We start from the raw sequence: 27682 nt of genomic DNA on the forward strand, positions 1-27682 counted from the left end.
CATAAGTAATGAAAAAAAGCATACTTTGAAGAAAAACTTTTCCTCCCTTCCCCTGCTCTTCGGAAACTGTGCGGCGTCGAGATAAGCGACGAGTCATTTTCCATTGAATTATGCAAAATGTGTACTCAAATTTGCATAATTTACAGCACTGCACATGGGCAGGAGCGGTGGAGGGAGGAATAGAAAAAAAATCAGTTTGTTGCAACAAATAAAGGAGTGAAAGCTGCTGCGGAAAGGGGTTGCAAGGTTAACTAAAATTTGCCTAAAATGTATGATTTGCAAAACAGTAATAACATCCTCATATATACATACACGCATACCTACATACACGTAAATTTACAGTACGTGCGCGGTTACAAATGCGGTATGTTGGCGTAAGATTCTACATACACATATGCAGAAGAGGAAAAGTCTACACGCTGTATATGTTTATTAGAGATCTGATTGTGTTCAAACACATAGACACATGGGAGCTCATCGCACTTCCTTGTTTCTAAGAGTTGTTAAGCAAATGCGAATATACTTATACCTATATCTTTATTTTTTTTTATGCGATAAGTGGACTTGGTACATTTATGAGAATTGCTTAGTTACCATCGTCGAATAAACCAATCACTTCAACTGATAGAGCCCCTCCGCATATTATTATGTTTGGCTTCCAAGAAAATCTTAGAAATTTTGGGGAGCACCAATGAAAAAAAAAACGGCCAATGGTAAAATGAAGTTAGTTGAGTTTCTGAGTGAAGTAATTAGCAAGCTCGCTTTGTGACTTACCAGAGAATTTTTGAGTTCTACTATAAGAACAGTAATAAAATCATTAATTTTTATAAAAAAATAAAACCTCTAATATTTTTAACAGTTCCAACTATGTACATATGTCATTAGATTGGGTAGTCGAAAATCTTTTCGTAGTTTTAATTAAACTTCAACTTATTTTTTTTATATTTATAATGAACCTTAATAAACCAAATATGTACTATTTTGGTCGACTTCTTCTTTCCATTTTTCCGCTAGAGACATTATTCCATCAGTTTAAAAATTTTTTGTTTTCTCGGCAAAAAACTGCGACAAGTAATTTTCACAGGCTTCTCTTGAAGCCAACTTTACTTCATTAAAGTAGTTCTGCAATGACCGAAACAAATGATAGTCCCATGGTACAAGGTCAGGGCTATATGGTGGATGCATCAAAACTTCCCAGCCAAGCTGTCCCAGTTTTTGCCGAGTCATCAAAGATGTGTGTGGTCTAGCGTTTTCCTGAAGGAAGACGAAGCTCTTTCTGTTGATCAGTTGTTGATTAAAATGTAAAATCAATCGTTTGACCAGACTGGAACAGCTCATAGTGGATGACTCCTTTCCAATCCAACAAAACACTCAGCATAACTTTTCGAGGCGTCAAAATGAAAAAAAAAAATGTAAATGATTTTTTTGCGATTCAAGACCTCGAATAATTTTTGAACGAGTCAACTTAGGTCGGTTCATTCTCTACAAGAATAAGCGTTCATTTTCACCATACAATAGCATCAAACTCTACCAGAGTTTTTTTTTTTTTTGATTAAGAGCGGTATTTCCATGGTAAAGGAACTAAGAAAAAAAACTAATTTTTCCCAGTGCCTTACAGTTCACCGACTCCATGAAAGCGATGAACAAAATTAATAGAAATGGTAGTAATTTTTACATTCTACTTCTAAAACTCATTACTTGATGATTTATAATAGTTCTCCTATGAATTTAAGGCATTACAACTACCGTATAATTATTTACTTGGAGCTTTCTTCGTAGCTTCTAATGGACTTTGTATATTTTTGAACATTCTTGTTATATATTGAAAGGATTGTTTTATGAACAAATTCAATCCAAAACCAAGGGAAGTTGAAAGCTGCTTCACCACAGCTGTGGCTTTAATAATAATAACTGTAAGCGGATACCTGCCAGAAAGTGTCTGAAGACCTCTCGTAAATCACTCAATCAAAATGGCTGCAAGTTTCACGGTTCAGTCGCTTATCATGGGTACTTACTGTACTCGTACGAGTCCATTGGTGGTATACATATGTACATCAGAGCGGGTCAAGTTTTTTTCTACAAAATCGCGTAAGCGATCTACGTATCATTCTGAACAACTTTGACTCAGGGACTATGAGTCTTAAGCCGGTTTCGAGTCAGTGATTTTTAAGCCGATATACATACATAGCTGTCCGAACTGAACGATTCCGACAAACAATCAATAGAATATCAAAATGCACCATAATCTCTAAGGTAAAGTTGTTCAGATTATCCGTCGAACATTTCCCGCATATGAAATTTTTCGTTTTCCTTGGCTTTCTTTATATCGACCTGCTCTAATGTACATACATATATGTATATAAGCAGTAACAAAAACATAGACAGTACCGGTGTTGAATTACACACAAACCAGTCAGCAACAACAGCCGCAACATTTCATGAAAGCGACACCTTCTTTCCGCCTCGCCACGAAGCTGCAGCTTCACCATTAGCCCCTTCGCCTCAAACCGGGTTCCAGCTGCAGCCAGCGCGTTTAGCTCTGCAGAGTGCTTTGCCAAGAATATAATCCAACTTGATGTTAGATAATAGTGGCTTTACACACTAACGCTGGCATGAGATTAAAATAACAACAACAACTACAGCTGCTGCAGCCATGTACTTGCAATTCGCTACAATGTGGCGCCACGAATTTATGTGTGGTACGTGTACTAGCATGTAGCTGCGGCACCTACACCACGGCCAGGTGTCTGTGCGCATCGTGGATGGCCGAGGGCAGAGAGCAGAGGGCAACTGCAGTGACAGCTGCTGCGACAGAAAGACAGACGACAGCTTATGGCGTTGGAAATTGCGTGCAATTTTATGTGCGCGCACTCTCACACACTTACACACCTACAACAGTCATGCTTAACAACACACACATGTGTCGAAATGTACTCGGGCGCGTCAGTGTGCGTGCGTGTTTGTGTCGCGCATCATCGCAATTGCCAAGAAGTAATTGCATTTAGCTTGCGCGAGTTAGCAGCGTGTTTATATGTGGTTTGGTGTGGGCGTCTGTGGTTGTGTGTGAGCGCAGTTCTCCAAACTTGTTATATTCGCAGATATTTAAATTTGCTGTTGTCAGCTCTTTCGCCCAGCAAATTTGTGTGTTTTTCGTCTGTTTTCGCCCTTCTGCTGCACATAAGCAGCTCTCGAGTATTTAAGACAAATTCATAGTCGAATTCTTCCGAAAGCGCGAACAGGGTGGCCTAAAGGAAGGTTTATGTTAAATAAAGCGAATAAAATTTAGTGTTTTTTTATCAATGAATAGTTTGTTTGATCAACTATTTGGTTGTGGCTTGTGGATCTCTCTCGTGGCTTTACTCGTCTGGAACGAGAGTTATAGACGCATTATACCAAAAAGAAAGAGCTTTTGCGGCAAATCATTCCATCCAGCTGAGCGTGGGGAGAGTTTAAATTCATTTCTTCAATTCCAGACCTTAATTCCGTCATTAAATTGGCATGTAGAATTCTTTGCTTCCCAGTCTCTGCCAAAACGAACATCATTTGTCACTAAGCACAGTTTTGGCTACCCAAGCTCACCCTAGGAAAAAGATTTACAAAATTTGCCAAAGTTGTTAACTTTTCTACGACGTGGGTTACATCTTACTGGGAAAAAGAAACGTCGAAAGAACTTCTGTTAAACAAAATCTATCCGATTAAATTTGACCCGGACTCACAAAAATACAACACATTTTTAAATATTTTAATATAATACTTTTTTTTTTTCAAAATAGAATCCTTTTGACAATTTGTACACCCTTGTTATAGGCCTCATGGCCATTCTAGCCGAGCCTTCAGCGAGCTTTGTTGTATCGGTTTCGGTTTCTTTGGAGGGTAATTTGCTACATTGTTGAACGTTTACTCGACGTCCATTTTGCAAAAGATTCCGGGCTTCTGGTACGAAACGCTTTGTTCACACAACGTTAACAAAAATGTGTTACGTCGATCTATGGGAGAAGTGTAGGGCCTCTGCTATCTCCCTGATGGCAACACAACGATTTTCAAGCACTTTTCCTTAACCTTTTCGATGTTATCGTCACTAGTAGAGATATTTGATGACTTCATGACCTTCTCTGAATGTTTTTAGCCACTCAATTATTTATGTTCATGGTAAAGTAGACTCACCAAAATTTCAAGCAAACTCGTTCTTCAATTTTTTTAAGGTCAAAATGGCCAGACAAATTTCTCGTTCAAATTTAAGGAAAAAATGTTTATTGTTCTTAGCAAAATTTAATTAGTTTGCATATATGTAGGTCACCCTGTAGCTGCAGCGAATACCGAGCTCTTTTCTGTCTCTCAAAACATAAGCGCAGTATACATATGATATGTTTTTGCGTGAAATATTGCACCTCACTCGCCAATTCAGATTTCATGCACAAACAACACATTTTTTTCTGGTAAGAAGTACCTGCATCCTAAATAGCTCACTTTCCCACCATTTGAATCTAAATCGCTCAAAGGGGATTAAAGTGTGCCTACGAATTGCAAAACAGTTAGTTTCCTAAGAGCTTCTCGTACAGGTATTGACTACAAAGCCATACATATAGCAAAAGCATATATATGCTGTTTACACGAAAGTGGATATATGTTCTATATAATATGGATATATACTACGGATAAGAACCCAGAAGAGAAAGTTTTGTCTAGCTGCTGCCACTATTTAGGTCCGCACAGCTGAGCGAATTTATAAATAACTTAAAAAAAATTGGTAACTAGTTGGTAACTAGTTTGTAACTAGTTCGCTACTCTCGACGGTGATCATTTGCGTACACTTTCACCACAAAAATAAATTTTCAGTATGACCTAAGCAAAAGTGTGACAAAATAGCAAAATCAGTTAGCATTTTATTTGATTGATTTGGCATTTTAATTGGAAATTCCAAATATTTATAAATTATAAATCAAAATGCTCAAAGTCCACGCTTTTGGCAACCCAAAGTTTTCCTAGTGGGTGCCTTACACACCTGCTTTCATATGAGCGCTTCGCAAGTAACGGTGCGCATTTGCATCAATCTAAAGTAGAATCACATAGCAGAGCGCTCAACACTTGCAACTGTGTACGTGCAATCCAGTCTCACGCTCACTCGCCATTTCCTTTGTTATTTTGCAGCTTAAATCTTTTCTAGTTTCTTTTTTGTCGGCAAGTACGTTGAAGTGACTGCAAGTGAAGTGTCTTAGTAACGTCACTCGAGGTTTTGTTTCAGCAAATCTCAATTGCGCACAAACGCACGCTTCTCGAGCAGCTCTCTGGGGCGGGATTAAGTGTTAATGTGCAAGGCAAGAGTGTCTTAAAGTGTGTTAGCTAGGACTTGGCGCAGTACTGCAGCTGCCGTCTATGTTTTAAATTGTATTCACTAAATTTTACCGTTAAATGGTGTGCTCTAATAGTCAATTAGCAGAAACAGCACAGCCAGCAGCGCTTCTTTCGGAAGGATGAGGTTGCACAGCTGTTGCCAACTTCATGAAATTTTTCCTCAGAACGAACCTAAAACTCTATAAAGTTGATCTGCGAAGACACTGCAGGTATGAAAATCAGTTTCACCAAAAAAAAACATGCCTCCGGGTGATTACATTCGGTTAGCCAATGATAATTACAAGCAACTTGACAAAGGAAGAGTTCGCTTTCATTATAAATTATGTTGCGGTAATTTGCTGTTGGCAAGCACAGTTAATTATCATAATTTAAGCAGCAACAATGCCAAAAAAACAACAACAAGAAAGCAATAGTGCACGGTTAAACAGCATCGAAGGCGCGGGCACTGAGTGTCTGTGTGTGGAGCGTGTGAAATATTGCTTTTCTCCTTTGCAGCGCTTATTAAACCGGCGACCACGACAAAAAACGGATAATTTACAGCGCCGGCAGATTTATGACGTATGGCGCGGGGACAAAAAGCTTCTGCTGTAGCTTACTCACACACACACACACGCACATACGTGTCTTCTGCGCTCGTAGAACTTTTAATTTCTTGCGAACGACGAACTTTTTTGCCGTTTTCCGTTGAGCTGAAGCCATTCATTTAATTTTATTTCCGCATAATAATTGCATGAAATATCTGAGTAAATTGTATGAACTTTTGGCATGGAATCAGCACGGAATCAGCTTTGGAACAGGATAACTTGCCATATTTCAGTGGCTTTGCGGTAGCTGTAAACCCTCATTTAATTCATTTAATTATATGCGGACTAATATTTATGTTGATGGCTTCGCACTAGGGCTCGAGGAATTGAGAAAAGATGTTATATCTAACCAAGTGGAGGCAAACATGAATTTACTTGTATAGAGCAATTGCTTGCATGAACAGTTATGTTGAGTGTTTGAAACATGACCTTTTTATACCCTGAATAGAAGACGAGGTTTGTAAAAAAGTATCGTGAGTTTTGAGTTTTTGCAGGTCATTTATTTTCGATTTTTTATGGCGTTATGTTGGTATTCATATGCCTTACTTATGCTGCCAAGGTCGGTCAGTTGGAGTGTTTGGCAGGTATTGTGCTAAGGGCCGGCATCCCAACGCTTTTTGGAGTTTTAGTTCGCCAATCGTCGAGTCACCATTAGAGAAACTGCTGATGAACTACAGGGTTGGTTCGGAAAATAATAGGACTGATTTTCTTCCGCGGCAACTGTACTTCGGAACGTGCGCACAGTAAATGGATTCGGTAGAGGGTGTTCCTAGCTAACGAACGGTTGGTCAGTTGTCTTCGAGCACCTGGAGAGTCATGTGGAGCAAGCCGAAAATGCAGCGTTCGTTAAAGCAGGGGTACGCTATTGAATTCTGTGTGAAACTCTGTAAATCTGCGGCAGAGGCGTTTGATAGGATAAAGCATTCTTACTCAGATGAGTATGATCCCGAAACAAAAAGGCAATCTTCCGAGTGGCACACGCCGGCGTCTCCTCGCCCAAAAAAATGGAAGAATGAGGATATTCAAAGTGAAAACGATGCTTTTGTCTTTTTAAACATCAAAGGCATCGTCCCTCATGAATTTGTTTCTCCTGGACAAAGCGTCAATGCCAAGTCTTACGTGGAAGTCCTGAAGAGGCTCAGACAAAGGATCTATCGGGTCCGAAAGACATTGCAGCCGATTGGAAGTTGTACCACGACAACGTCCCGACTCGCCCTACAGCCCAGATGAAGCCCCTGGACTTTGTTTTGTTTCCTTGCCTGAAAAGGCCGATGAAAGGCAAGCATTTTGAGACGACAGAGGGGATACACCTCGGCTCTCAAGGCTATTCCGGAGAAAGCCGTCCGTGGCTCTTTCAATGCTTGGAAATCGCCCTGGCAGCACTGCATCGACGCAGAAGAAGCCTATTTTTAAAGTTTTTAAAGAATTGTAACGATTGATTCAATAAATTTTTTAAATCGACTCAGACCCATTACTTTCCGGACAAACCCTGTAAACATATCGATTGGCTCGTGCCTTTCGATTTTAACTAATGATTTATGTATGAGTCGGATCACCGCGAAGTTTGTGCCGGAATTGCTCACTTACGAACACAAACAGCGTCGTGTTGACATTCCTCGGGAGATGTTGAACTCAGTCCACGACGACCCAGATAGTTCTTTGCAAAGGGTCATACGGAGAATAATGAATATGTATTCATAAAAACCTGGTCCCCGCTGACTTTTTTCCGTTCCCAAAAATTAAAGCCAATGAAAGGATGACGCCACGCTACTATTGAGGAACTAAAATTTGCATTGAAGGGAAACTAAACAAGATCTAAAAATTACTTTTTTAAGTGTTTTGAGGATTGGAAAAGACGTTGGCAGAAGTTCAATATATCTGGGAGTGATTTCTTTGAAGGAGACCAAATAGATATTCATGAATAAATAAACACTTTATGAAGAAATATGTCTCTCAGTGAAAACACAGACATTCAGCATGTTAACGGTAACTATATATAGGCATATAAAAATAGTGACATTCAGTAAATACTTTTCCAAGCGAATAGAAGCATTTAAATTGATTGTGAGCAAAAACACAAGCAAGTTTCTCAGTAAACAACTTCGTACATATTTCATTGTTGGAAACAATTTCCTCTGGCCTGACAGTTGAGAGCCTACAGCCGGCACATTAGCGCAGGCGTTACTTGCATTTCAATCAAACTAATTGCTTCTATCAAGCGACACAGTTTATTTTTAATCTGCATTAATTGTAAGCTATTTCCATCCTCACCCCGACAAGAGTCTACTGCCCCCTTTCTGGCACTTGTGAATTCGCATTGCTTCCCATTGTGGCCCTCGATTACTTGATTGTCGGGGTTATGTAGCGGTTTATTTACCATTATGCTGGCGGTCTTTTGTTTTTAATTTTTACCTTTTTATTTTTACTTTTTCTTCATTTTTGTTTTGTTGTTTTTTGCTTTTCCCTTGCATTTCTTTACAGCTTCCGACGAGTGTTGCAGCGCGTTCGCAATTTATGAGTATTGCAAATTAGCATAATTAAATGTAAATAAGCACATTTGCCCTGCTTTTTACAACGGCATTGTTTCGCATCTGCCACGTCGCGTGGCAAATTGACTTTTGGAAATGTCAATTTGCTCTCATGAATACAGTTTGTATTCTGATTTTTCAACAAGTCTATTTCCTTCTATTTTACCGTCATGCGAGTGACGTATGCGGTGCTTCCGCTTATGTTGAAAGTTGTATAACGGTGAAATCTGGTAAATGTGACAATTTTCACATGCTGCGAACTGGGGTAATTGATTACCGCGCAGCCTAACTTGTCTGCATTCACGGTTTGCAGGGCGTATACGCAACATAAATTATCTTTATCATTTATACACACTAATACATCTACATATACTATCATACATATACATATACATTTGGCGAAATCGCGCTTAGTAATGTATTACTTTCATTTGCATTTTTGCAGAATTTTCAAGATGACTGCACCGGCTGCGCAGGCCGACGTTAATCTGCTGCACGCTTCCGTGCTTTCGATGGTCGAATTCGACGACGACATTTTTGCCGCTGGAAATTGTTTCGATTGGAATGAGCACCCCTCGCAGTCGGGACTTTTCTGTCCGTTCGCCTATCGTTTGCCAGCCCCACACCTAGGCGCAATACTGGCCAAGGATCTCTCCATGGAATATCATTATCTCGGCAACACGTCCGAATGGTTCTTTCAAGCGCGAAAAAACGCCGAAAAAGTAATTATCCGTAACGAGCAATATCTAAAATGTAAGTAAGGAAAATTGATGCAATCCTTTTAGAGTGATGAACGCGAAAGCTCTTTAATTTGTTGAAAAGTAGAATGAGTGAGTTTTAGGTATTAAAACTTTTAGGTATTAAAATATTTCCAAACAAAACTGCGGTGTGCTTATAAGGTTTGTGCAATGACATTCGAATGCAAAGTCATACCACTTTACTTATTTTCCTACATATATATATATATGTAGTCAAAAAACTCCTTTCGCATTTCTAATAAAATTTCAGCTTATTTTTCTTTATTTATAATAAACTTTAATGAACCAAATATGCAGCATTTCGGTCGACAACTTTTTGCAATTTTTCCGCTAGAGACGTTATTCCATCAGTGTAAAAATTTTCTGTTTTCTCGGCGAAAAACTGCGATAAGTAATTTGCGCAGGCTTCGCTTGGAGCCAACTTTATTCCATTAAGGGAGTTCTGCTTTGACCGAAGCAAATGATAGTCCAATGGTGCAAGGTCAAAGCTGTATGGTGGGTGCAAAAAAACTTCCCAGCCAAGCTCTCCCAGTTTTTGCCGAGTCATCAAAGATGTGTGTGGTCTAGCGTTGTCCTGATGGAAAACGAAGCCCTTTCTGTTGATTAGTTCAGGCCGTTTTTGCTTCAATCTCATCAGTTCTTGAAAGTAAGATGTAGAATCAATCGTTCGACCAGGCTGGAGTAGCTCATAGTGAATGATTCCTTTCCAATTCCACCAAACACTCAGCATAACCTTTCGAGACGTCAATCTTGGCTTTGCGACCATTTGTAGAGCTTCACCCCCCCTGGACCATGATCTTTTTCGTACATTATTCTTCTTTTACCCTTCGCTTCAGAAATGGATCAATTTCATTTCGTTTCATCAAAGAATTGCAGATGTTAATTCGGTCCAATACGACAGTCCTGGTCAATCTTTTCCATAATTTCATAGACTTTTTCGACGATAGGTCGACCAGAGCGAGGTGCATCTTTCACATCGAAATTTCCAGAACGGAAGCGAGCGAACCGTTGTTGTGCTACGCGAACTGATACAGCATCGTCGAATTTCTTCATTATTTTCACTCATTTTTGAAAACTTTTTTCAACTTTCCCGAATTTATTTTTTTTAGTTTAAATGAAGCTTAAAATCTCACCTTTTCAATGCTATATGGTACGACACAATGTGATTGGCAGCACTGGAGGTGGTATATCTAAGAATTCTCGACATCTATTGGCGAAATACGAAAAATCCAATATTTATACAAGTATATAGATATCCTGTTCCCGGCAAAGTTGTTTACAGGAGTCGCATATTTATCTCACATTAAATTATTTTTTTAGTGAAAAATCTACCCCGTAGATGTCGCTGGCATTGAAATATGTCTATAGGGATATTTTCAGTCCGATTTAGTACTTTTTGTGGCCTAGCATTACTCGCATGGAATAAATATTCGATGTGAAATGATCAGATATCGGTTCCTACTCATTCTGGATAGATACTTGAGTGTCAGAAAAGTAATTGTACCGTCTTTATGACATTCGGTCCGACTACCAGGAAAACCTTTCAGCAAGAGAAAATAAAAACACCGGTTCACTTTAATATTAAACCTCGGTGGACGTCAACCGTTTGTCCATTAGTTCATTATATTTGCACCGTTGAAAAATCCTTTGGTTGATTAACCACTATTCCGAGTAACTCTTACCTGAGCGACAGTAAAAAACCCAAAAAATGGAAAGCCAATCGAAAAAATGCTGGTTAAACAATTTTACGAAAGGCTTTTCTGGCGCCTTTTGAGCGTTTATGTGCATAACTGCATAACACTTGAGCCACTTTGTGCTCGCCAGCAAAAATCGTGACCAACAGCAACACCGACAACAGAACAGTGCCAGCAACGCCATGGCAACTAATCAGCACTGCCCATGCACAAAGTAAATAAAGAGAAGGAAAAGGTAAACTGAAAATAAAAAGGAAAACCAAAAATAAATAAACACACAAAGCGTGAACCAGGAGTGGAGAGTGGTGAGTCGAGAGCGAAATTTAATTTAAATTTGCTTGCAACAAAAGTTTGCAAACAGGAACTCATGCAACTGCATTCCGAACAGATTAAAGATGTTCAACAACAACAACAACGTGTAACCGAAGAAAATTTGCTTTAACGAGGTTGTTATGTGCACGTGTCTTCCCTGTGGGAATAAAATATGTTGGTGAAGCCGATTTAATAATAAAAGAGTAAGATTGACAATTTAAAATTACTCTTTCGAGTGCCAAGCTTCATTAAGTATGAAAAGAGAAATCAGTGAATGGATGAATAGATGTCGTTGCAGTCATATATCTCCAGTGCTACCAATCATATTGTGTCATGCCATATAGTGTTGGAATGGTGCGATTCCAAGCTTCATTTAACCAAAAAAAAAATTAATTCGGGAAAGTTGAAAAAAAGTTACAGCTGTTAAAAAATGAATGAAAATAATGAAGATTTACACCGATGAAAGTTTTAAACTGATGTAATAATGTCTCTAACGGAAAATTGCCAAAGAGTGGGCGACCAAAAGAAACTCTATTGGTTTTCAAGCTGTAAGGCTTAAAATTTTACCAAATGTTGTAGAAGCTGTTAATAGAAGCCTTTGTAACAAGCACTTTCTCAACTTATAAGGTGTGAAGACAGGGATTCCATTTTATGCTTCGCAAGGGCTATACATAGTAATCCAATTTAACCTATTTCCAATTAAGATACCTCGACTTGCCTTTTGCCATGCCTTATGTCTATCCTCGTTAACTTGATAATAATTAGACTTAGATGCAAACGAGAGGCAACGATTGCCGAGTTCCGGCTGGGTCGCATTAAGCTATTGCTTTCCATGTATTTTAAATGAATATGTTTTACTATTTTCTGGACATTTCGCTCACAGAAGTTGCGGCTGTTGCTCGTTGTTTGATTAAAAATCTTTTCAATAGTGCTATATTAAAACTCGAAAGTTTCCTCATGTGCATACAGCAAGTGAACTGGCCCTTAAGATTAATTAAATACTTCTGTGCATCGTGTTCACTGCCAATAGCAAACAGTCGGGCGACGTGTGTGAACGCAATGTGCACGTGCGAGAAGATTATTAAAAGAACTTTCAATTACAGAACTTTGAATATAAAAATTGTTTCAAAACTTCCACTCGAGTTCGGTGTGCCGAACTGTGTTTTATACCTTTATGAGAGCCAATATATAGGCTGAGAGAAGTTTAAATAACACTCACATTTATATTATAACAGGATTGCAGTATCTCGAATATATTTAAGACTTATTTAAACAGAAGGAATACTTATATTCTATTTTTCCGCTAGAGACATTATTCCATCAGTTTAAAACTTGGTTTCTAGGCGAAAAACTGCGACAAGTAATTTTCACAGGCTTCTCTTGAAGCAAACTTTACTCCATTAAGGGAGTTTTGTATCGAGCGAAACAAATGGTAGTCCGATGGTGCAAGGTCAGGGCTATATATTGGATGCATGCAAACTTCCCAGCCAACCCCTCCCAGTTTTTGCCGAGTCATCAAAGATGTGTGTGGTCTAGAATCGCAGATGTTAATTCGGTCCATTAAATTTTTCACAGACAATTTATGTGGTACCCAAACATCGAGCCTCTTTTTGTAGCCAGCCTTTTTTTAAATGGTTCAAACCCGTTTCATGACGAATGTTAAGTTCCTTAGCGATACCATGGTTGCTTATATGACAGTCCTGGTCAATCTTTCCCATAATTTCATCGGTGTTCTTTTCATGCCGTGTCATCGAAAATGGACGCGGAGCACTATTTTCTCTCTATTAGGAAGTCCATCAGTGTATATGAACAGGCGTCACCCAAGGCAAGGTATGATTGAAAATTATCGAAATTGAGAAATAAAGTTTTAGCTAAAAGAGGGTGCCACAAAGTGTTACATACATATATTGCTGCCTAAAAGAATTGAGTAAATATTCAGTGCACTTTCGGTTAGCAAGAACCGCGCTATGTAGAATGAAACCCTTTCTATAACCAAGTGTTTTTTCCTCTCTTTAACTCGTCAAATTTCCAACAAAAAGTTTGAATTAAATATTGTATCATGTAAGTACTCAAACCCCTAAGGATTCTCTCTTTTTCCGAAATCACCAAATTTGACTTTATGCGAACAAGTTTTATATAATCCTAAAATAATCTTTGGCTAAAAGTTTGTCTCAGTATTCACATTTATCTATATCATGAACTCGCACTTTAATGAAGATCTTGACCACAACAATGCACTAACACTGGTGAATTCGGTAGCAAACTGTTTAATGAAAAGCAATTTTATCCTCAAAACCGCAAACAATTTGCAGCACAAACAAGTGAAACAGAGTTTGCGGTGATATCCTGCATAACTGTATTCATACATATGTTGAACACGGGTATTCCTTGTGGGCTTGCACTGTATCCTTGCGCCTACATAACGGCATTAAGGGCATTTGTTCAACTGTTTTCTGTGTGCGTGTGCTGCATTTAGAGGCGACTTATGAGTTTTGCCTAAACCTTCTTGAGAAGTGAGTTCGATAATTGCTCATCGTATTACACTAGTTCAGGACTACATAGTTTGATTACTCGTTCAAGCTTAAGCTTATTTCGTGAAGAGCATTGTGATTGCATAAGTTTTCCTTAGACGCGAACTAGTACGAAGTCATTAAGTAGTATCTAGGGGGTAATTATGACTACTATTTATTTATAAACTGTATTTTTTTTAAATTAGTTCCTGTTTCAAAGGCATTCATTAATTACTGGCTAATTAGATTGCCTAGTCACAAAGCTTACAAAGGGCGTCAGATGCGATAAATTTATTTGAGTTTTTAATTAAATGAAATTGATACCTTCAGGAGCTTTGTCTCATTCATGGCAGTCAAAAATAGTATCGCAGTTGCGTATAAATGTAGATTTGTCTGTTGCAGATATTAAATATGTTGCGATTTTGAAGCCAATATCATTTGAATGCGGTCCGAAACATCCAAACGTTAGGACGGGCCGAACGAAATTTAATTTTTTCTTACACCACAAAAACAGCTTTCCATATAATGAAAGAACATAGTAAAGTTAGAGCTCCTAATATTAGGTAGTCGAAAAAGTATTTTCGTATTTTGTCAATAGATGTCATTGCAGTCGTATATCTTCAATGCTACCAATCACATTGTGTCATACCATATAGTGTTAGAAAGGCGAAATTTTAAGCTTCATTAAGCCAAAAAAAAACTAAATTTTTGGCAGTTGGCGGTTACAGCTGTTCAAAAATGAGTGAAAATAATGAAGAAATTCGCTATATTTTGAAAATTTCGTGTAAAAAAGGGAAGAATGCCCCACAAGCCACCAATAAAAATGTGAAATTTACGGAGACGATGCTGCACCAGTTCGTAAAGCACAACAATGGCTCGCTCGCTTCCGTTCTGGAACATAATATCTTTGAAAAATTCGATTAAAGTATGGAAAAGATCGACCAGGACCGTCGCATAAGCAGCCATGACATCGCTAAGGAACTTAACAAAAGACTGGCTACAAAAAAAAAGCTCGATGTTTAGGTACCACATTAGTTGTCTGTGAAAAATTTAATGAACCGAATTATCATGTGCGTTTCTTTGCTGAAACGAAATGAAATCGAACTATTTCTGAAACGAATGGTAACGGGAGATGAAAGTAGATCAAATACGATAATAATGTGCAAAAAAGATCATGGTGCAAGCGTGGTAAAGCTCAAAAAATGGTCTCAAATCCAGGATTGAAGCCTCGAAAAGTTATGCTGAGTGTTTGGTGGGATTGGAAAGGAATCATTCACTATGAGCTGCTCCAGTCTGGTCATGCGATTGATTCTACATGTTACTGTCAACAACTGATGAGATTGAAGCAAGCAATCGAAAAAAACGGCCAGAACTGAAACAGACAACAGAAAGAGCTTCGTCTACCATCAGGACAACGCTAGACCCCACACATCTTTGATGACTCGAAAAAAACTGGGAGAGCTTGGCTGGGAAGTTTTGATGCATTCACCAAATAGCCCTGACCTTGCAGAACTCCCTTAATGGAGTAATGTTGGCTTCATGAGAAGCCTGTGAAAATTACTTGTTGTAATTTTTCGGCGAGAAACCAGAAAAGTTTTACTCTGATGGAATAATGTCTCTAGCAGAAAAAGGACAAAAAGTGGTCTACCAAAATGGTATATAACAAGTTAAAGTTTGAATTGAAGAAATATAAAAATACTTATTCGACTACCCAAAATATGTATGTATGTGTATATGAGCTGAGTTAATTAAGCCATTGTCCCTCTATATATACGCAAACTAGTCTCTCAGTTATGAGCTTGTTCTTTTCTCCTCAAAAAGCTGTTAACTGTCAGAACCGCTGATATAGGCTCTCTATATCATATGGCTGCCATACAAACTGGGAGATCAAATCAAATTCTTGTATGGAAACTTCTTATATGTTTAGCTTTTATAGCGATTTTAGTTTCAGTGCAACCGACGTTGACATTGTTTTGTTTTTCTTCATTTCGGACGATACATTCAGGGTACCTAACATATATAAAATAAAGTTGGCCCACCCTAACAGACGTAACTATGTACATTTTTGCTTTGAAAAGCCGCCTCTTCTAATTAATATGTTTAACGGAATCAAACAAAAACAGAAATGAATAAAAATAAGTTTGTTTTGTGCGAACATTCGCTTGGCTTCCATGGTGAAGTGAGCGAAGCAACAACAGCAAAAACTATAAGCTTCGATAAAAATGCAAGTGATTATATTTTGACTAATTAGCGTCCACTGAAATGACTTTATGTTACATTTTATACACTTGTATGTATGTGTGTGTGCATATAATTACAATTTGCGCCTAAAAAGTGTTTCGGCTTTTTGTATAAAAACTGAATACTATTATTTCCTTAAATGCATTAAAGCTGCTAAATGTTATATAATTTAATTTTTATAGCAAACAGTTTGCCACATGAGTAATCAATCACATTTACGGGCTGTCAATCAAATGTGTGTATTTATTCATTAGGTTATTGGGTTATCGTATAGATTAATTAAAACTGTTTCGTGTGGTTATAAGCGTGAGGGTCTTCCGATTTTAATTGATCTTTGATATACTTTTATTCGATCCATTTTCTAGCTGCAATTCAAGCTGTTAACGCTGTAACTTTGTCCAATGTTGACAACTGCTGTTGGGTTCGTTTAATAGGTTATATCTACTTGAGAATTTCAAAAACTCGATGTTTGTGTGCAAAACACATATCAAATGTTCATATATTAGAAAATATTCTTCAAAAATTTGATTTTGGTTCGGCAAATAGTTTCGGAGATACGATACCTTCGTTGTAGGAACTTTTTAACTCAGTGGCTCGGCTCTCAAAGCTCTAAGTTCTTTTTTCTCAAAACACTGTTTCCAGAGTCGGTGAGCAAAATTCCTCCGAAACAACTGGAGCGATGATTTGAAATATTCACACAACGTTTTTAGGTATATTTGTCAGGTATACATAGAAAAAATATTATTTGGCACTAATTTCTACTTTTTACGTCACTCTGAAGTGTAAATTTTTTTCAAAAGAACTACTTGTTTTTTGGAAAGTCACCAATTTGTCACAAATTAAAATTGAATATAGTCCTCCGATTATTACCTGCGTTCATTTGTTGTTGGATTTTATATAAATTTAAGCTTCCTCACCGCCACACACCTTTTTGCGGAGGTGCTAAGGGATCAAGAGAATTAATTTTCTTTTAATGAGTCCTCTATTATGAAGTTAGAAATGGAAATGTAATTTAGTTTTATTTATGTATTAAATGAAATGCTTCTTCAAAAAAAAAAAAACAATACAGAAACGAGTTTTTTGTAGCGTGCGATTGGATATAGTCCCTTCAGGGGCAATACCAGTGCAACGCATGAAAAATTAGGCGATTTTCGTGAATTGCTTTAAGAGAAAGTACTCCACTGATTGTTTCGAGCTATATTTTAATATTTGTTTTTTACGAAAATGTTAAAAAATAACGGAGTTACTCGTATATGCTGTCTTTGGAGGTGCCAAAAAAAGTTCCCCAACTGCTGACATAATTCCGGCCGAATGATTAGTTGAAACAAAAACATTCAAAAAGTTTATTCAACTTAAAAATATTTCCTATCCAATGACTTACGATATTTGAAAAATTAAAAAAGTTAACAAAATGGCGTGATTTTGAAAAAAATATTTAGGTTTTTTAGGTAAAAAATATTTGTTTTTTAATGCCAAATTGGAAATTTTCAACCAATCAAAAAGATCGGAGGTCATTGTAAAGCAAATGTATTCAACAATACTCAGTTTTAATTTGAAGTCGATCGGTTAATTTCTCGTTGAGTTATCATGTCAGCAATTTTGAAAAATGACGTTTCGAGAAAAAGTTTCACTTATATATGTTTGTACCTCCGAGCGAAAAATATCGATTATTTTCTTATTAAATAGTAGAGTATGTTTAAAATATTCTCCCAAAATTTTAAATCGATCCGAATAAAATTCTAGAAGATAGACCCTTCTGATGTTCCGCCCATCAGGCCCCCAAACTGCCGATTTTTTCTTCACAGTGTGCGAAAATATGAAAATTTTAATGTTTTTTGTTTGCCTTCGTCCAAACACGAGATTTACATATATATGTACTAATGGAATATTTTTGGTGTTTTAATTTTAAATAAACCAATAATAAGTCATGCTGTACACGGCGAGAGAACTTTTTTGTGAGACACCCAGAGAGATGAGGTCTCAACGGATGAATTTTTAACATTTTTTTTTATAAACATTTCAGGAGACATAGCTGAAATAAAAATCTTTGATATGTCATATACATTTTTGAAATCTATGATTGTTTATATTAAAAAAAATCGTAAAAATATATTTTTTTTTGTACCTCTGAAACCCACCTAGCCCCTTAAGGGGTTTGCTTTGGTTGGTTCCGGTTGCATTTGGTCAGAACATTTACTTTTTACTAAGCAGTAATTTTGTTACAATATCCTTCATAAGACTCACCGTTATCTTCAAAACGAGAAATAAAAGTGCCTTACCTGAAAATCACAATAGAAAATAAATTCAATAGACAACTAAATAACAGTATTAAGACAGCTCCTGTTAGACGTGCACTCTGTGCAATTTGTGATGGTGAAAGAAAATAATCACGTGACAAGTAATACCGTTGAAGTCGCAAAATTTCGCTGTGTTGCCCGCGAAGCCACAAACACACAAACAAATGTGGTACATATTTAAGGTCTTGCTAAAGTTCGCTCTGAGACTTAAATTAGGACTAATATTCAATAGCGAAAAGATCTCAGAATGTCGGAAAATAATATGAAGGGGTAAAGAAAAAAAAGTTTTGTCAAATAACAATAACTCCTCCTGACTACCTCCTTTAGTGACAGAGACTTGTCAGAAAAGCTTCGATTCGAAAAGCTCTAAAACAAAGCTCAGCGCACTCTATAACTTTTACTAACAAAAATAGCTTCAGCAGTTAAACACCAGTTAGCTAATGTTAATGTATGGCCAAATAAATTTCATCTCCGCCCAAACTTCGTACCCATCCTTGCAAATAACTGTCATTAATATATGTAAGTGAAAGTGAATAGAAATCTGCAGACCCGCGCTCATACAAAGCGGCACTTCAAAAGTCGCCCAGTTCGAGCTATCAATATTCGTTGTTGCGAAATCGAAGTGTGCAGAAAATGATAAAAGTTTTCCCGTCAGCAGTCTAACAAATGAACTGTGCCGAAGTGGTCAGGAGGATGGAAGGCAAACTCTCTCTCGTCTACATGCGCGCGTGTGTGTGTGAATACCACCGCTGAGGACTTGGTTGATAAGTCCCTTTACCCAAAACGCCACTCCTCAAACCAATAACAGTTACACACGCACACACACACGGGCAGACATGTGTGGAATCACATGTGCTTTCCTCTGCCCTTTTGCCATCCAAAAAAGTTACGCAGCGCATGTGTGCGTGTGCGCTAAGCTTGAGTTATGGCAATGGTTGTTGTCATTTATTGACATCAAAGAGCAACAACTTGAAATCTCGTAATGAAAAATGTCATCAACACAAAAACAGCAGCAGCGAAAGCAAACTTCGGGGCACAGAGCGCCGAGTAAACTCGCAAACAACGCACGGTGACAGGAGCTCCATATATTTGTCAAACAGCCGGCAACACCGACACTCACTTGCTGTCCCAATAGCCAATAGGGACTGCATTGGGACATCGGAGAGTGCGTGCGCTTCCCCCGAGAAGCGAGATTGTCTCTGAGATTGTGCATAAGTGCCTTAATGGAGTGGCGGGTGTGAAGGGAACCCGAAAATTTCAAGATTCAAGCTAAAGTTTTGCCTAAAGTTGTTGACGAATTGGACTGAACTTTCAGTTGAACTATGGCTCTTGGTTTGTAAAACATAAATAGGTGTGGCCCCAATGTACACATACACTCACACATACAGATATCGGGGTGGAGGCACCGATGCGCAACTAATAGTACGAAGCGCGTTCAAATGGATAAACCACATGGGGACGCTACGAAAATATTTCTTCAACGCAATGACTTGGCCGAAGGCACAAAGTAAATATCTTCCGTTATTTCCATGGCTTCGCTGCGTTCACACTTACATACTTTTGTGATGGATGTTGCAACGCTGCCAAGCTCCAAATTGATGTAGTTGATTGCCGGAAATCTTATTCATTTCGTAAAAGCTTAAAGGCGGACGAAAATTCTTGTAATGAATATTAAATTACTGGAATAATGCGCCGCCAGAGATCAAAGCTGCCTTATTGGTAAGCATTCCTCGTAGTAAAAGCCCAACGGCGCTCAGGAGAAGCTTCGAGGGTACCGTTTATGGACCATAACACATCACATATTAAAAGGTGCACAATTTAACTTCAGCTGCACATAGCCCCAAGGTATTTCTGAAGTTTCAACTGGGCAGAATAATCATTATAAAGGAATTCTGAACAGTTTCGGTGAATTTATTGTTTATTGAGTTGAACCAAGTTTTCAAATAATGGAAGTTATGAAAACCCACACCCGTTACATGGATCTAAGATTATTATTATTATTATTTTTTGAAAAAGATAAGATAATTACACAGGAACTAAGATTACTTTTACCTCCAATTACCTATTCAAAAAATTTGAAAACTTTTCCATTTTAGACTGGACTTATTGACTACTACTCACTTATTAGTGACAAAACAATAGGAGAATAACTTATATTTACTTACTTACACGAACTGTTACAGCATCGTCTCCGTAACTTCACTAATTTCATTGGTGGCTTGCGGGGCATTCTTCCCTCTTTTATACAAAAATTTCAAAATTTGCGAATTTCTTCATTATTTTCATTCATTTTTGAACAGCTGTACCTTTTTCTCAACTTCCGCGAATAAAATTTTTGGTTAAATGAAGCTTAAAATCCCACCTTTCCAACACTATAGAAGGTTGTCCAATAAGTTTTGTCGTTTGATACGAAAAACACAATTTTATATTTCAAAATACACTTTATTATTCAGCATAACCTCCCTGAACATTAATACACTTACTCCAACAATCCTCGAATATGTGGATACCATCCCTGAAGTGAGAATCCGGAAGATCTGCAAAATACGCTTCTGGAGCAGTTATAACCTCTTCATTTGATGATAAATGCTTGCCACGCAGAAATTTTTTAAGTTCTGGGCCAAATCTGGTGAATACGGTGGATATTTCAACAATTCGAACTTTAATTCATGGATTTTAGCTATTGCTCTTGTGACACGATGCATTGTCCGGATGAAAAAGGATTTTTTCTTCTGCAAACCGGGTGTTTTTTCAGGATTTTTTTCTTTCAACTGGTTCAAAAGGTTACAATAATATTCAGAATTAGCTGTTTTACCAGTTTGCAAGTAATTCATAAACAAAAATTCTCTCGCATCCCAAAAAACTGGTGCCATAACCCTGTTGGCCGATTTCCGGACACGAACTCGTTTCGAAGCCGAACAACCAGGTTCACACCGCTCTTTAGCCTCTTGTTTTGATTCACGATCATGGTGATAGACCGAAGTCTCTTCCATAGTGATGAATAGACGCACAAAATCCACTTTATCCTTTTTCAAACGCTCCTAATGGTGCTGCGCGAATGCGCCACCCATTGTGCACAGAGCTTTCTAAAATACAAAATTTCACTTAAAATATGCCTCACATTACATAATGAGATGTGTGGGGCCTCTGTTAAATCTCTCTCAGTCAATCGACGATCTTCCAAAACCATATCCTGTGTTTTGGATATGATTTCTGGTGTTGATGCGCTTTTTGAACATCCTTCACATGGATCATCTTCAAGGCTTGTACAACCACGTTTAAATTCAACAACCCATCTTTCTACTGCCCTAATTGTAGGTGAATAATCATTAAACAAAAAACATTTTAGTAGTAGCACCGCCCTCTCTTATCGAAAGACAAAACTTATTGAAGAACCTGGCATAGTATGACACAATGTGATTATGAAAATATGAAAATTATTTTTCGACTATCCAATAAATCACACTCTTTTTTTAAGAAGAAAAGCATTTTAAACTACTGATGACTTTTTCTTTCTGTCTCTTTTATACTAAACTCTTTGTTTTTTTAGCTTTCCATCTTTACTCCAACAAAACCGATGAGCGCGTTGAGGACGACACGCTGGCTGTGAAATACGAGGACGGGCGCTGGTCCAAGCCTTACTATGACTGCGGTGGTGGCAACATTTGGATGTTGACGTATACGGTACCGTTTTTCGGCTACGAAAATGGAACATATCATTTCAAGTGAGTATCGGAATCACATACAACTTCGCAATTGAGTGCAGTTTTAAAAATATTATTAGGTATATAGCACTAAAAAGAATTTATATGCCCATTAAAGTTGCTTTGTAAGCTCAATAAAAAACTAGAGGTATTTAAAATGAGTTTTCTACAGTGAGATTAATTCAAATGTGGTCAGTTCGGGTATGACGCATTCTAGTGTGGTGACCTTAAGCTAATTTGACGTAAGCTTAGCGTGAAGCAAATAGCCACAGCACCAGCTAAGTTCAACAACATTGCTTGTAGACCATTTTGCAATAACAACTAATACTGCTAACCTTTTTTCGCCCAAAAAGTCTGTGCAACAAGTTGATTAAGATTTCTGTCACCTGAAACTAGCAGCAAGTTTATAAATAATTGGAAGTAGATATGACTGCCACAAAACAACCTTTGCTTGTCACCATTTGCCGCAACAATGCAGAAACAATTCAATTGTCACGCAAATCTCATTTGAACGCCCAAACACCCTCCAGAGCCGTCTAAAAAGCGTCAATTTATATCGTGTTTTGCACGAGTTAGCAGCGAACTTTCGCAAATTCCAACAACCTTCTATTAATTTTAATTAAGCCAACTTAGTTGTTATGGTGTTTCGAGTGCGTTGCGGTTGATTGCGAATAATTCTTTTTTATTAAATTGCGTGCGCAACAATCCGTTTCGTCGGAACACTGCTTCATGTACTTAACAAATTGTTGCAATTGCGCTAATCAAGCGCGCAATATGAAAATGACTGTAGAGTTAGTTTCGCAATTTTTCGCTGTGCTCGGTGAGCGGCAGGCACAACGCTGCAAGCAATCATTCACCACTTGTCCGAAGGCAAATAAAATGCATTTCATTCCGCCAGCAACTCGCATTCGAGTAGATTTATGAGTGGTGAGTGTGTGTGTCTGTGTGTGGGTCACGCCGCTTCAATGACCAAGTTTAGACCGGCTGCTGTCATTGTGGGTCACCGGTCGCTCGCCGCGCGCATACCAAATGCGCCATCATCCACAATAAAACTCGTCCGCAACAAACTAACTGGCAGAACAACTACCGGGTCCAGGAACAACAAGCAACGAACTAACACAAAAGAGTTGAAAAATAAAATAGAATTCCAAAGCAACAACATAATCAGAAATCAAATGGCGAAAGCTGAAACAAAAATGAAAAATGTTGGAAAGTGGAAACTTTCACCCATTTGTAGTACGCGTTCGCTCGCCCCGCCACCACCACGGCCACTAAGCCCGCAGACAGGCAAACGGGCAATTCGTCGCGCCGCGCGCAACTGTCAACGGCACTGCCAACCGCCACCCGCCAGCTCTGCGCTGCGCTGCGCCCTGTTTGGAAAGCCTCAAAGCGCAAATTCCGACTCGCTCCGGCATTGTCGATGCAAACTGGATGTGCCATTCGCATTTGTCTCAGTCACCCACACCCGCAGCGCTTCGAAATGATATCTAGCGCAGTGGAGCGCGCGCCGCCGCTTCCGTTGCGCTGATCTCGCTGCCGTTTCCACTTTGTCTGCTGTATTTTTCACATTCGTTTAGATTGACACAAACTTGTTTAGTGTTGCGGCTCGGCTTGGCGCCCCTTGAAAGCGCTGGCTGCATTTATTGCTTGTTAAAAGTATTTCTCTAGTTATATTGTAGTTGCTGCTGTAACTGACGATGACACTTGACTATGTTGAACTCCCTTGTTCCCTTAATGATTATTGCTGCCATTTTCCCTTGCCATCTACTTATGCTCGCAGATTCTTCCATGCCTCTCCTCTGTTGCATATTCTTATTTATCCGCCATCTGTCGTCGGCTCGCCACTGCTGCGGTTGCCGCAACAGTTTGGCATTCGGTTGAAAGTTGCCATGTTGCTGGCGGTGTTGTGTGCAGCCTCCACTGCATACTCCATCTTACCGAAGCTGCGCTCTATCTTTGTGTTACGTGCTCTCTGACTGCCCTGTTCATTTATCTAGCACATCAGTGTATTTGCCAGATTCCACAAGGATACAGGAATGCGCGGAGTATAGCCGCCGTACAGTGTTGCAAGTGCGGTCAAAAATTCTTTCAAGTTGTCAAAAGTTTAATGGACCAAAAGCCACCTTTAAATATTTGCAGCAAATGCAGTCGCACTAGCGAATAGTCTTTTCAAAGTAGTTTTGGAGTCCAGCAACACATTTATTAGAGAACAAGAATTTACCACCACATCAGAGAAATCAATAGGCGACTTGCATCAAAAGCAATTATTCTGAAACTGCAAGCAGGCGTTGTTCTTGTTGTTATCATGGTGACCGAAAACATTGCAATCTGAGCTGAGAGCCATTGACTGGATAATACGGGTCTACATATATTAATTACATAGACCCGACTGTCTTGAAACTATGACAGTACCCCCATTAGTTTCCTTGGTCAGAAATTGTCTTAATAAATTTATCGACAGTTCAACATCGCGTTCAAAAATTCACCAGAAAACCTCTTAATTTGCGGTCCCGTAATCCACTTCTTCACAAAAAACAACGATTTCAACTTTCTGTGGAGAAATTCAAGGAACTTGGTTAATACTATCTTAGTTGTAGCATGGAAAGTAAACAGACAGACCTTTCCACTAACTAATTATATTTTTGGCCGCAGCTTCCAGGAACTTGCCGCACTGTGAGTCGTTTCCCATGCTCGCCCATATGTTTACAATGGTACCAACTGGCGCATTGAATTTGCTTTGTAGAAATTAATTTTCAGTGGATATGGAGTTGCAATATATAACACATAGTTTCTATTTAGAAGGATTATCATATAGGTTCGTGAATGTGTCGAAGGCAGTATTCCAAGCATTCAATTTAATAAATATATTCGGGCCTTGAATAACTCCACTGAACCTGAATTTCTCGAAGCCCGTACAAATGTAGCTTCCACGTAAATTTAAAGTCACTTGCCTTATTGGGGAACTTCTGCAGAGAGCTATACGGTAGCTGATCGCACTTAAGATAGACTACTTTGCATATGCAGTCCTTTGTGAAGCCATAAAAACAGAACTCGTGTATTCAATCTTATAAATCAGCAATGCGCCTTCTAGTCCATACAAATTTGCTCACAGGTTTAATTTCTATTACTAACAGGTCGGTGGGATATTTGAAACTGTGAGCTTCCAAGTGTTTAGACCTTGATCTCGCAAGCGGTTGATAAGTAAGAAGGAAGTGTTTCCTCCATGCTACCACCATATCTTACTCCTGGTAAGATTTTCTACCTTACAGAATGACAGTAGACAGTGCAGTGGGCTGTTCGAACTCCCACAACGAGAGAGAGGCTAGCCTTACTAAGGACAAAGACCTCACTGAATTTCTTATAATCTACCTTGGGATTTCTTATAATCTACCTACAAAAAGATTTTGCGACAGCGTATGAACCAAAGGTAGCGCAGCCCTCACCCTGCGAAGCTTAGCTACCCAATAGTAAAACACACGATGATTTGCGAGCACCAACACATTTCCAATCTCGTGATAGCGGTGCTAAGGTACCTTTCTTTTGCAAGATCGTCAGCTTTACAGATATTTGCGGTTTCACTTTGACCAGGACTTTTACTAGTCTTATCATAAAATAAATAGATTTCATTGTAAACCTCCGGAAACGAGGAAAAACACGGTTAGTGAGTTCAAAACTTTTTCTCGATCCTGATCATATATTCTCTGACCAAGATTCTCTCAGGAACTGCAAATCTACCACAGTTCCTTTTGGCAGCTTAGACTTGATAAAACTCAAAACGTAAACGCATTTCCGATCCTGATCATATATTCTTTTACTAACCACCATTACTCTCTCTCTCAGGTATGCGGGCAAAGAAAAAACCACCACAGTTCGGTTTTGGCGACTGCCAGATCCGATATAAAGTCAAAACGTAAACGCATTTCGTCGTAAAGCCAGGGAACACTTTCGCTTATAGACCTCACTTTCTGTGATGAAAGATTCAAAAATGATTTTTTTGGTATTCGACCAAACAAATATGTTTTGAGAGATCAAATCATAAGTAAAAAATATTATTTCAGAGTTTTTCAAAGATTGTCTTCGAAATCGAAATATTCACCTTTAAAGTGCGAATCTAGGGCTATTGAAAATTATTATTATTTATTACAATAGTAAGTAGTTACTAGTAAAAATGTAAAGTATAGGTATCATCTACGTTTTTCGCTTCTTTTATTGTAACATTTTTTGGCTAACCCATATATGGGTTACTCTATGGGATCAAATCTCATGGGAAAATGTTTTGACTCCTTCACTGTTGTAGTTTTCCATACTTAAGTCAAATATATTTTATGTGATTCCTAAAATACGGAAATTGCCAGATTTTCGTGAAAATGGCTAAGTGTTGTTAAACTTTGCCAAAAGACCTTGATAAGCAAATTCTTGAAATCACTACCTTTATTTTATAAAATTAACATACTTTCACAAACTGACGTCTGGAATTTAATTTTCGAAAAGTTTTCGCATCAAGCAATATAAAAGAATCTTAGCTCTTTCTTTACACTCAAGCGCAACTTTCGATGAATGCCAAATTAAAAGAATTTTACTGAATTTTCCGTCACCTTCTGCCATTGGTGTGGGATTCAATTCAAATTTATCCACTTGCTTGTTTTAGATATTTCGCTTTGTGGCATATCATAAAGTTCTTTTGTCTGCGGTGAAAGTTTTGAATAACAAGACAATAATATGATTTCGCGTGTAATGTTGTTGCAAGGAGTGGGAGAAAGAGAGGAACATTCTGGTGAATTATTACAAATTAATCACCAGGCTTTGCATACTCATCAAAGTTGAACAATTCTCTAAGAGTTGATTGTGCTTAAGTAACTGTCTGAAATACTCATATACAAGCATCTAACTTTCAAAGACAGTTTACTAAGATGTGCTTAAAAAGAGTGATTAAGAAACAATTTATTTTTTTTTACTTACTTACGGGCATTATGGAACAATATTGTGTGAACTTTCATTAGGTTCGTCAGTAGGACAACCCATTCTGTGCATTTAAGAAAAGGATCCAGTATTCTGTTATCTCGCCGTGGGTTGTGGGTAGGTTTGCAAATTTTTTAATTCGAAAATTTTGTATTGGAAATTACATATTTACTCTTTATGGGTATTTTATCGAGAAACAAGGTTTCCACCAATACATAAAGGATTTCTTCGACTAAATTTTGGTTTTAAACTTAAGCTTGGAACAACGAAATGATAAGCCAATAAATCAGCCCTTAAGAGCCCGAATAAAGCATTTGGCGGTCTTCAACAAGGTTATCCGCCGATGCCATTAATTATACTTGTACATACATGCTTATTACGTCAAAGAGAACTCATGCAAAAATTAGCAAAACTCCCAGTCCCTAGCGGCAAGCTCATTAAGCCAAATAATAAGGAAAATATTGGAGCTTCCTGCTTTCAGAAATGAGACAAGGTGGCATATTTAATTGTCACTAGTGTGTGCTTTCGTGTTTAGAATTGCAATAGGAAGTGGTGTGTGCGCTTAGCACTGAGCGTTCATAAAAACGCTCACATCCACAAGCACGTACAGTTATGTATATACATATGAATAAAGCGTGTGCACAACAACTGCGCAGACAACAATCGCGTTGGAAACTCAAACGAACGCCGCGATTTGGGTTTATTCAGAACGCACGTGTGTGCATTCCTACCTGTGTGTGTGT

At 38.2% G+C, this 27682-nt stretch overlaps 1 protein-coding gene across 1 annotated transcript in view; it reads left to right on the forward strand.

The window, feature by feature from the left end:
* Window positions 1–27682, forward strand: part of LOC126756282 (uncharacterized) — a 153071-nt gene that overhangs the window by 87941 nt on the left and 37448 nt on the right. Inside the window, exons 3-4 of the mRNA XM_050469234.1 lie at window positions 8910–9217; window positions 21827–22001. Of these exons, the coding sequence (XP_050325191.1) occupies window positions 8910–9217; window positions 21827–22001 (483 nt within the window). The remainder of the gene's footprint in view (window positions 1–8909; window positions 9218–21826; window positions 22002–27682) is intronic.

Source organism: Bactrocera neohumeralis, chromosome 4 (genome assembly GCF_024586455.1).
Source record: "Bactrocera neohumeralis isolate Rockhampton chromosome 4, APGP_CSIRO_Bneo_wtdbg2-racon-allhic-juicebox.fasta_v2, whole genome shotgun sequence".
In the NCBI taxonomy this organism is placed as follows: domain Eukaryota; kingdom Metazoa; phylum Arthropoda; class Insecta; order Diptera; family Tephritidae; genus Bactrocera; species Bactrocera neohumeralis.